At 42.9% G+C, this 12,315-nt stretch overlaps 1 protein-coding gene across 1 annotated transcript in view; it reads left to right on the plus strand.

The window, feature by feature from the left end:
- Positions 1–12,315, plus strand: part of PHF19 (PHD finger protein 19) — a 55,395-nt gene that overhangs the window by 12,389 nt on the left and 30,691 nt on the right. Inside the window, exon 5 of the mRNA XM_082264645.1 lies at positions 1,190–1,290. Within this exon, the coding sequence (XP_082120771.1) occupies positions 1,190–1,290 (101 nt within the window). The remainder of the gene's footprint in view (positions 1–1,189; positions 1,291–12,315) is intronic.

A 12,315-nucleotide genomic window follows, 5' to 3' on the forward strand; every position in this document is an offset into this window, starting at 1 on the left:
AGGCTGGGGCTGTAGTGTAGCCAAGGCGCCAATAATTCTAATCGCCAATGCGACCTGGCACCTGGGGTTAGTAGAGTCCTGCCTTAACTTATTATGAGCCAGTGACCTAGAACAAGCCTAACAATCGGGACAATTGAAAGGATGTCAGAACTCCTGATCTGCATATGTATTTTGAACCAGAGAGTCAGTCCTGAAGCCAAAAGGTTATTGAGACAGCCTGGCAGCTAAGATTTTCAGAAGGGAAGGTCAGGCTTCTATTAATCATGCTTCACCCCTGTGGGAGGTATGCTGGGAGTTGAGATTCCCTATTGTCTGTGCTCTGTTCTACACTTCTGCTAATCTGCATTGTCAGGAATGTATTGGGAACAACTGAGTCTGTTGTACTTCCCACCTTTTCCCGATCTATCTCTTTCCCAAAATATCTGTACATGGGTCACACATGAAAGTGGGGCGGTAATAAAAAAAAAAACTCTCAAAACGCCAGCTTTTGTGTCTCCATCTGCCAGGGACATGAGCATATTTTATCATATTGGTGTTTGTGTGACCATAACTCTTCCTGTAATGTTTCTGGTAAAAAGGATGTTGATGAGGCTCGAAATATCTTCTATTTGACATAACCCTTGTTGCTAAATAAACCTCTGTAGAACTGCTTTTGACTTTCTGATTTTTACAAAATAACACTCCTACACACGCTAACCTCTGCATTAAAAGTAATGATCAGTCATGCTAAGCATGTTTACAGTTCAACATGTTGAAACCTATGAAAAAGGCTGTTCCCATGATGCAGTGCAGGCTTGTAATGCTTAGCACCAGCTATGCAGTCAGCCAATCTACTGTGAGATTCTGCATATACACCTCATTTTGTGAAGCTGTTGGTACAATTTGCGCATTACCTGCTTTTCATATCAGGAGGAGAAATAAAAGTAGAGCTATTGTAATTAGGAATTTAAAAATGGTTATGGTTGCATTTCTTGTCTTTAGCAGCTCCTCTGCTATAGTGCTTTTACATTTCTTTTTAGAAGAGCTCCAGTCTAATGGAAAGGTTGAAAAATTGTGAAATTGCTGAACAGGAAGAGGCAGACCCTAATCACATAGGTGTTTTTCTCTGTGGTTCCTTGGATGCCTGGTATTTAGAATAGTGTTTTTGGGAGTTGTAGTAATTTTTTATTTTATTTTGTTTGTATTTCAGGGTACCACCAAAAGTGCCACATACCCACTGTGGACAATGGGGAACAAAGCATTCTAGAGCCTTGGTTCTGCAGGCGCTGCATCTTCGTGCTGGCTGTCCGGGTAAGAGATTAATTCCCCCCCCCCCCCCATTTTCCTGATATTTCCAGTATAATCAGCCTTAAGTGGAACTTCACTCGCCCAATCAATTATATTATGAGTAAATAGATGACAAAGTATAACCCTTTTACTTCGGTTACACTTTATTCTTCTTCCTCCTCCCCCTTTTTTTTTTTTTTTTTTTTTTTTTCCCTTTCCTAACAGGGTTGTAGACCATTAATAAAAAAAATTCTGACAGGTGTTGTAATCCCTCTCCACTCTACTTAAAATTATGAAAAAAAAAAGAAAAAAGTTTGCCTTGAATTATGCATTAACTGTATATTATCATAAGAACTGCTGACTTAACTATAGACCTCTTTAGTGACAATAACCCTAATTTGTTAGCCTAGTTTGTATAAAGAAAAAATGGCACTTTAATGTAATATTGCCAGACTGAAATACCACAATAATGATATATTACAGAAAGTCAAACTCTGAGAGGGAAAAAGTTTCCCTCTATACGGCTGTGCATGAGACTGCTAGGCAAGATGGTGTCCTCATTCGAAGCAGTCTCTTATGCACAATTCCACTCCAGACTGTTCCAGAACAGTATTCTGTCCGCTTGGAACAAAAAACTCAGAGCTCTGGATTCCCTAATGTTTCTTTCCCCAAGGGTAAGACCGGATCTGACCTGGTGGCTGGTCCTCAGCAACCTAAGCAATGGAGAATCTTTTCTGCCTGTGACCTGGAAGGGAGTAACCACAGACGCCAGCCTTGTGGGCTGGGGAGCGCTCCTGGAGGAAATCTTTATCCAGGGAAGGTGGTCTCAGGTAGAAAAGGTTTTATCAACATCTTGGAGGTCCGGGCAAGCCCGTTGTCGCTCCGCTGGTTTCTTGCACGACCAGACTGCGGGGGTGTCCTGTCCCCAGATTCAGTCCGACAACGTGACTCTGGTGGCTTATATCAACCATTGGGGGGAGAACCAAAATCCAATCAGTGCAGAAGGTGGTGAACCACATCCTGTTCTTGGCAGAGAGTCATGAAAAAACTGGCAGGCAGACTTTCTAAGTCATCAGCAGTTGTTTCCAGGAGAGTGGTCCCTGCATTCCGAGGTCTTTCAACTGATCTGCCAATGTAGGGGTACTACCAGAGTAGATCTTTTGGCATCCAGGTTCAACAACAAGCTCGACTGGTTTGTTTCCAGAACCAGGGATCCAAGTATATCACAAGACACAGAGGTCCCTCCCCTGCTTGCCTCAAAAACCTGAGGTTCATCCTGTATGGGAGGAATTTCCTGGCTATTGGTTGCCAGTGTCCAATCACCTAAAGGTAGCGTATAACTCAGATCTTCATTATTACGGGCTGTGTTGAAAAATCCTATTTTTTTTTTTTTTTTTTTCTCCACCATTGTGAATACATTTTAAGGGAGAATTAAAATGCCTATCTAGTCCTTTTTCACCACCTGTGACCCATTGGGAAGATTTTTGTTCACGTCCTGTCCGTAGCTGAAACAGGGAGTGAGGGGAAATCCCCTCAAACATGAGGGGACTCCCTGGTTGTCACCTAGTGTCCCATTAGAAGATTCACCCTTTTACGGGTTTGGGGACAACACAAAATTTTGGATTTTCCTTCAGTGATAACTTGACAAATCGAGAGGGTAAAGCCTCGTACACGCGCAACGATTATCAGCCGACCGATCGTCCGTCTTTTGTCCAAGTTGTGTTTTGTTGGTTGGAATGTGCCTAGACTGCACACTAATTTTCTCGGCCAACAAACTTCTACTTTAGAAGTGATGTCGTGTTGGTTTGTTTTCTTTGTGTTTTTTTTTTTTTTTTCTTCACTGAGCATGCCCAGACTTGCTCATCAGATTTTTCCCTGTTGAAATCTGTACTGACTGCACGAAAATCGGCCGTTGTGTTGACGGCCAACAAAAATTTTATAGTCTGCACACCAGATTTTTTTTGGCCGAAAAGTCGGAGTTGGTTGTCGGAAGCATCATACTAACAAGCCGAAAATCGGCAGATCGGACGTTGGCTGAAAATTCCCTGCCAATTTTCGACGCGTGTGTACGGGGCTTTAGTCTCCATTCATTAGGACACAGACCGCAATAAAAACATGATGGGTGTTGTAATCCCTCTCCAAATAATGCAAAACGGAGAAAAGTTTGCCTTTTTGCTTATATTTTAAGAAAGCGGCTGGGTCAGATGGCAGTATTGCACTATGGGATTACTTTAAGCCACCTGAATATTCTGTTCTAATATGTTCATGAAACTTTCCCTATCTATCCATACTATGTTTGTTTCTAGAAACCATTTTGTGTTTAGTGGCCCTTTAAAATCTGAATCGCCTTTGCTGAGATCGGCTCACTGTCCAAGGAAGCCGTTTTCGTCACCAGCCAGCTATGGCGGGTTTGTGGTTACAAGCGTCTGACAGACAAACATACATAATAATAGTCTCTCTTTTAGCTCTTTTTATTACTGTCGGCTGCCAAGCACAGATATGTACAGCTTTAAAATGAAGCGCCAAGTTTAGTTAGCAGAACGGTTGGAGAACAAGCTTAGTGTGAGCAAGGTCACAAAACGGTGTGCTTCCAAGTGCTGTCAGCCAGGCTGGGCTTTGGTAGGAGCTACATAGTACAGTAGTAAATTTAACTGTCTGTGCTTGGGTGTGCACTGTACTTGTGTGTTGTGACCCCACAGCCAGTATTGGGTCGTGCCTGGAAATATTAAACTTGGGCAGCCCATAAAGGCTCCAGACACAACTGGCTTGCTAGAAGCAGATTCACTAATGCTGGCCAGGTTTGTAAGTTATACAGCAGTCCCTAGGCATATGTGGTCAGAAGTTCCACATATTACAGCACCCCCAGAGCTCTGGCCACATACTGCATACACTCGCAGCTTTACAGTATACACCAGCCGCTTTACATGGATGAGCACCAGACTCCTTAATTCAGGATATTGTTTTAACATTGTGAGTGTCATTTCACTTTTTTATTTTTTTTTTTTACATTAAAACTGATCCTTCTAGTGATCCTTCTACTGCTCGTCTATCAAGACTGCGCTCTTATATCAAGTTGAAGTTAAAAAAAAAAAAAAAAAAAAAAAAAAGTTGCTCGTCTTGCAAAATGCTTGTATACTACGTTACTTACAAACCCAAGGTTTTACTGTATATGCGAGCAGTGTGCTGGTTTTATGCTTTGCGCTGTATAAAGCAGAAATGTTAACTTTTTTTTTTTAATCTCTTTCCTCTGCTGCCCCTCTTCCTTCCTCTTCTGTACTTCATTTATATAAACAAGGCAAGGTGAGCATACATTTCTATGCAACAGCCGACAGACATTACATCAGACCAATCTCATATTTTTATGGCTTAATAATAATAAAAACATTTTTTTTTCTCCCCCCCCCCCCCCGATTTTTTTATTTTAGTCCATGCACTTTTTCCCCAGCGTGGTTGAGCCATGTTTTTACCCTTTGTTCTTTTAAGCTGCAAAAGCAGCGGACATGGCATGATGCTTTGCAGTGTGGCAAATATTTCGCTCCCCCTTGTCATGTTCCTCCGGCAGTACTGCCCACCAAACACCACATGTTTAACTGAATAGTATCGCACTGCAAGTACCGCCCCCAAACCAGGTGCAATGCCCTCTTCAGAGGGCTAACACAAATGTACACTAGATCGAATGTTGCCTGGCTTTTCTCAGAATGGGTTTTCTGATGGTGACAAATGTGGACAATGCCTGCATAATGTGTGTTCTTAGTTCCCTTCAAAAGCTTGTGTGACAGGTTGATAAAGCAGGAACACAAATGAGAAAGAACAGGGTGTTTTAACCCCACTAACTAATGATTTTTTGGAACTGGCAGTGAAAAGTTAAAGCATTCACCCCCTTGACTTTTTACCTAGTTTGTTACATTACAGCCTTAAGTTCAATGTTTTGTTAATTTGAATTCTATGTGGTGGATCAGAACACAATAGTCTAAGTTCGTGAAGTGAAGAAAAATATATACATAAAACTATTTTTTTTAGAAATTGAAAACAGAAAATTGGCATGTGCGTAAGTATTTACCCGCTTTGTGATGAAGCCTATAAAAAGTATCACATGATCTGTCATTACATATACACACCTTTTTTGAAAGGCCCCAGAGGCTGCAACACCTAAGCAAGGGGCACCACTAACCAAACACTGCCATGAAGACGAAGGGGCACCACTAACCAAACATTGCCATGAAGATGAAGGAACTCTCCAAACAAGTAAGGGACAATGCTGTTGAAGTATAAGTCAGGGTTAGGTTATGGAAAAAAAAGAAAATCCAAATCTTTGATGATCCCCCAGAAGCACCATCAAATCGATCATAACCAAATTCAAAAGAACATGGCACAACTGAAAACCTGCCAAGAGACGGCCGCCCACCAAAACTCACAGACCGGGCAAGGAGGGCATTAATCAGAGAGGCAGCACAGAGACCGAAGGTACCCCTGGAGGAGCTGGAGACTTCCACAGCAGAGACTGGTGTATCTACCTAGGATGACAATAAGCCGAACGCTCCATAGAGTTGAGCTTTATGGCAGAGTGGCCAGAAGAAAGCCATTACTTTCAGCAAAAAAACAAAATGGCACTTTAATGACAGACCCACCAGTTTCTTATTCTAGGCTGTCATTCCACTGCTGAAAGGAAAGTAGCATACATATTTTTTTTGGGGTATGGGCAAACATTTAACTTGCTCTATCTTCCATGTGTAGGATACCCAGTTCCGTCACCTGGGAGCAGGCAGAGTCCTCAGCCCTGTGTAAGCTCCAAGTTGTAACTTATCTCAGACTTTCTGCTCACAGAGAGCAGAGCGAGAGAGCAGCAGAAAGGTAAGCTTAAACAGCTGTTGAGGCTGACCTAAAAGCAAACCTGTTACTTTGTCCTGCATAGGAAAAGTTTTTAGGTTCACGTACAGGATAAAAAAGCTGCAGTGCCAGATATGCCGGAACCTGCCTAACTAGGCAGACTTTACAGGCTCAGCACAGGAGACCTAAATTTCATAAAATCTAATCTTTATTGTACAAAATACATAAAACGTAGGAAAAAAGGACTAAAATTGATCTATAGATAAATGTTGCAAGATACTCTACTAACAAAGTACATACGGTTTATCATTCAATCATAATAAACAGAGTTCCTTTTAATTAATCATAATGCTTGCAATATTGCAGTTGATCATGCAAGTCCAATGAGATACAGGTGTCCTTTTATGAAATGGAGATGAGCAGTGATCCTGCTGATCACAGCTCATTTCCGATCATTCTCAGTTTATGAAACAGAAATGATCAGCGGAGAACATGTTCTTCGCTGATCATCTCTTCACACAGGAATCTGTAATTGACTGACACAGGAACAGCCAGGTCATGAAGCTGCGATCCCCGCACTTCACTGGCGATCTGTGCCAGAATTCACACTCCCGGGTTCACCAGCCTGGAGCTTGTGAAGCGGGGAGTGAAGACCGAATCGGGGGAGAACTGAGGGGGAAAAAGGAAGATTATGGACTTCCTTCCTCCTCGTTCAGACCCCCCAACACAGTAATCATGTCCCCCTGCTATATTTATGTGTACACACACACACACACACACACACACGTGTGTATGTATGTATGTGTGTAGAGATATATATATATATATATGAGTGTGTGTGTGTGTGTGTGTATATATGTATATGTGTATATATATATATATATATATATATATATATATATAACTATTATTTATTAACCTTAGTGGGGATCGTGTACTCAGCAGTGATAATTTATCACTGCTTGTTAAAGCGCGCCAGGGATTTTCATACTACTACTACTGTAATCTCTAGGGATGCACCGAAATGAAATTCTTGGCCGAAGCCGAATAATAATAAAATGTTTGGCCGAAGGCCGAATACCGAACGCGGTGTTTTGCATTTTTTCCATTTATTTTGCCAATTTTTTGTCCTCTCTCTTGTCCTCTCTTGTCCTCTCGTGTCTCTCTGTCTCTGTCTCTGTCTCTGTCTCTGTCTCTGTCTCTGTCTCGTCCCTCTCTCGTCCCTCTCTCTCTCTCGTCCTCTCATGTCTCTCTCTCCCTAAATGTTACTGTAGGGAATGGGATTCAGTGCACACTGCAGCCTTGTACCATAGGGTTAATGTTAGTGACACTGTAGGGATTGGGAAGGATGCTGGGAATGGAAATCAGGAAGCATGCAGGCAGCCTTGTAAATTTTAATTGCAGATACAGGGCACTGGGCAGGTCAGGGTTAATGTGGTAACATCAATTACTCAGTGACAGTCAGTCAGTGTCAGTGTCAGTGTGGACTCGATCAGATTATACAGTGACAGACAGTCTCTCATAGTGGTGGTAGTAGGAGGCTGGAGGTGGACTAGTAGTAGCCTGGAAAGGAGCACAGCCGCATACATACATTACTCACTCGTGCACTGCAGCCCGCTCCACACATTCAGTGAGTCTTAGGCTGGCCATACACTATACAATTTTCTTATTCAATTTCCTTTAGATTTACCTTAAAGTATGTAGTGCAAGGGCCTGCCTGACTGCATACAAATTGAAAGTGTTTAGGTTTGACCCTATATTACATGGTTTTGGTAAATCTAAAGGAAAGTTGAACAAGAAAATTGTATAGTGTATGGCCAGCCTTACTCTCCTCCCTAGTTTTTTCAATGGCACATTCAGGAAGCCAATCACGCCGTGAGTAGCGGCACAGCGGAACCAATCAGGTGTGCAGGCACGCGTGATTGGTTCGCTGTGCAGCTAATCACGCCGTGATTGGCTTCCTGAATGTGCCATTGAAAAAACTAGGGAGGAGAGTAAGACTCACTGAATGTGTGGGGCGGGCTGCAGTGCACGAGTGAGTAATGTATGTATGCTCACCGCTGAAGTGTCCCCGGCTTCCCCTGCCTAACACGGAAGTCTGTGAGTCCTCCTGTCCTCCTCCGAGTCCCTTCCCCCTGTAAATATCGTGACCTCGGCGATATGAATATCGCCTACGGCCACAGAACGATAGTCAATATCATATCGACTATCGTTCAGCCCTATTATTCAGCACAAAATTATTCGGCCTTTTGACTTATTCGGCCGAACACCGAAAGTGCTATTTTTTCTATTTTCGGCCGAATAATGTTCGGCCGCCGATTATTCGGTGCATCCCTAGTAATCTCGCTTTGTCTCGCGAGATTACAGGCGCTCCATTGACTTCTACACAGATCTCCGAGAAAACAGTTCTCCTCTGATCACCCTGGGCGAACTGAAGTTCTCCTCTTCATAAAAAGGGTGCCAGAGGTGATCATTTTCCCCGGAGAACTGCAGAGAAGCCAACAGAGAAAAAAATTCACCCGTTCATAAAAGTACACCACAGTCTGGGGATGGACATAGGGGGGCATCAGGACCCACTGCCACCAATGGAACCTCGTCCAGGGAAAAAAAAAAAGTAGGAGCAAGCCTGTGGATCGATCTATCCCTCAATATTTCACACATGTATAAACTGTGTCCTGGTTGTGTGGAGTCACCAGGACATATATAAAGAGCAGGGTCCAGGACAGTAAACGTGAGCCACTTACTATATGAATTTCAAGGATAGATGCAAGGATAAATATTATACAAAATGTAGGCTTTGGGCATTCCCCGGCTAATACATAAAACGTAGAACTAATAACACCTCCTATTATAGAACCCCCAAAAAAAGGGGGGGGGGGAAGAAACCACACACCTTACATACATCTTGTTCTGTCCTTCTCCTATAAAATCACTTCAAGGGTTGATAAATTTATAAGGAGATTCCTGTTTCCTCTCAACCATCAGGATAATGTATTGGAAGAATATTAACTCGTGTTTAGAATCCTACCTGAACAAATGTAATGCGAGTCCCTGCAGAGGAATAAATTAGTTCATGTCCTAAACTAAACCTTATCGGGGGGGGATTGAATTCAGTCTGTGGACTCCTGATCATCTGTTGTACACTCCGAATCTGTTCACGTGCCAAACCTCAAATTTCCTAGGACAACCCTGGGACAAATAAGTAGCTTTGTATAGGGGTACAACCTTATTGATTAAACGCTTCCAGAAGGGCAGATGGGGCTGTGTCTGATTTCCACTTGAGCACTATCGCATTCCTGGGATAAAATAAAAGACCCAAGAGAGTACGCATCGCCCTACGAACGGTCAGAGAGTCAACCCCAGGAGGCAAACACCAACTTTTACAGGGACCTGTATAGTAGTTAGGGTAGATATAACATGGGTCACTTCCCACCAGTAGCTACTAATCTGAGGGCACTCTCAAAACATATGGGCAAATTCGGCAAGGTCACTAGAGCATCTCCCACAGCAAGAAGAGGAATTAGGGTATATACGATGTAGTCGTTTTGGTGTAAAATAAATTCTATGTACTATTTTAAATTGAATCAGCCGGTCTTTAGTCGATATTAGTGCTTTAAAGGGGCTGGCTAGAGATCTTCCCAGTCTTCATTGTTTCATTGTTTTAAGTCCTGCTCCTCCGAACACCACGCAGTTAGCAGGGCATCTAGTCCCACATGAACAGAGGGAAGTAGTAACTTGTAGACCACAAAGTGTTTTTTTTTTTTTGAGCACGTCGTCCCGGAGGAGAACCTCCAAATCATCCTGCTCCAATCTAAAGAAGGAGGACCCAAATTGTGCTGCATAGGTGTTTTGGAGTTGCAGGAAATGGAAAAAACGCATTAGGCAGTGTAAATTTTATCTTTCAACCTATTAAACGAAAATAGTGCACTCCCATCACAAATATCTGAAAGGTTTCTGATTCCTTTAGCAGCCTAAAGACCGGGGTCTGGTAAGGAATCAAATTCTGATAACATAGGTTTGAACCAAAGCGGACTTGATCGGGACTTTTTACCCCCTCACTATATTGGGTTTAGTAATGACAGCATGCCAGGTCTTAATAACTGCCCTCATAGCGGCTGTATGGGGTGGGTGAGGGACTCTGAGTCCCCTGTAGAGATTACGGAGGGTCTCAAAGGGTCCTGAATGCGCAGCTTCTAATACTACCGAGGCATTTCTGTCATCAGCGATAAGCCAGTTATGAGCGTGGGTAAGCATAGCCGCCAAATGGTAGCAATGAAAGTCCTGGAAAACCAAGCCCTCTTACATCAAAGGTCTGCATAAAACTTTCCTAATCTAGCTGGTTGGGATTGCCATAAGGAGCCTATAAGTGAAAATAATTGTTTAAAAAAAAGGATTTCGGTAGCCACTGTGGGGCATGCCTAAGGCTGTATAATAGAACTGTAAGGATTTTAATTAAATTAAATTCTCCTGATAAGGGAGATATGACCAGGCTTTCAATCTCTGTTTACACCACTGCAGAGCTGGGGACAAATTAAGATGTCTAAAATCCTTAGTGTTGGGAGAAATATTGATCCCTAAATATTTTAGTCGTTACCTATTGCAAAGGAGAATTGGGGTCAGCCAACCTTTTAGCCCCTTGATCAATCTGTAACACTAGGGAGTTACCCCAATTGGTATGTAGACCCGAAAGGCCCGCAAATCGGTCCAGGATCTGTAGTGCCTCCGAAAGTGAAGGGCCAGGGTCCTGTAGAATAGCGTAGATAGTGCTACAATGGAACCCACATAAATCCCAGCTACCTTATCAGAAGCCCTCAACGCCTCCGCCAATGGTTCCATGGCCAGCGCGAACAAGGCAGGGGAAAGAGGATATCCCTGCCTCGTCCACTTATGGATCGGAAAGGGAGGCAACTTGCCATTCAGCTTAATGCTAGGTACAGAGACTTTGTATAATATCTCAATCCACTTCCGAAAGACTGGGCTGAAACCAAAGAGCTCTAACACCTGCATCAAGTAACCCCATCGGACTGTGTCAAAAGCTTTTTCAATATCAAAGGCTACCAAGGCTCTCGTGGCAGTCTCTTCAGGCTGAAGCTGAAAATGTGTGAAAACCCTGCGGATATTAACATCAGTGGATTTGCCAGGGGTGAAGCCAGTTTTGTCAATGTTTATAATTGATGGGAACACGTGCATTATCCTGTTGGTTAGGGCTTTGGTGAGGATATTTACAGTCCGGTCCATAAATATTGGGACATCGACACAATTCGAATCTTTTTGGCTCTATACACCACCACAATGGATTTGAAATGAAACAAACAAGATGTGCTTTAACTGCAGACTTTCAGCTTTAATTTGAGGGTATTTACATCCAAATCAGGTGAAAGGTGTAGGAATTACAACAGTTTGTATATGTGCCTCCCACTTTTTAAGGGACCAAAAGTAATGGGGAAATTGGCTGCTCAGCTGTTCCATGGCCAGGTGTGTGTTATTCCCTCATTATCCCATTTACAAGGGGCAGATAAAAGGTCCAGAGTTAATTTCAAGTGTGCTATTTGCATTTGGAATCTGTTGCTGTCAACTCTCAATATGAGATCCAAAGAGCTGTCACTATCCGTGAAGCAAGCCATCATTAGGCTGAAAAAACAAAACAAACCCATCAGAGAGATGGCAAAAACATTAGGTGTGGCCAAATCAGCTGTTTGGAACATCCTTAAAAAATAACGCACCGGTGAGCTCAGCAACACCAAAAGACCAAAAGAAGACCACAGAAAACTGTGGTGGATAACCGAAGAATTCTTTCCCTGGTGAAGAAAACACCCTTCAACAGTTGGCCAGATCAAGAACACTCTCCAGGAGGTAGGTGTATGTGTGTCAAAGTCAACAATCAAGAGAAGACTTCACCAGAGTGAATACAGAGGGTTCACCACAAGATGTAAACCATTGGTGAGCTTCAAAAACAGGAAGGCCAGATTAGAGTTTGCCAACGACATCTAAAAAAGCCTTCACAGTTCTGGAACAACATCCTATGGACAGATGAGACCAAGATCAACTTGTACCAGAGTGCTGAGAAGAGTATGGAGAAGGAAAGGAACTGCTCATGATCCAAAGCATACCTCATCAGTGAAGCATGGTGGTGGTAGTGTCATGGCGTGGGCATGTATGGCTGCCAATGGAACTGGTTCTCTTGTATTTATTGATGAGGTGATAAAAGCAGCAGGATGAATT

This window comes from Pelophylax lessonae, assembly GCF_965119305.1.
Source record: "Pelophylax lessonae genome assembly, chromosome: 7".
Lineage (NCBI taxonomy): Eukaryota > Metazoa > Chordata > Amphibia > Anura > Ranidae > Pelophylax > Pelophylax lessonae.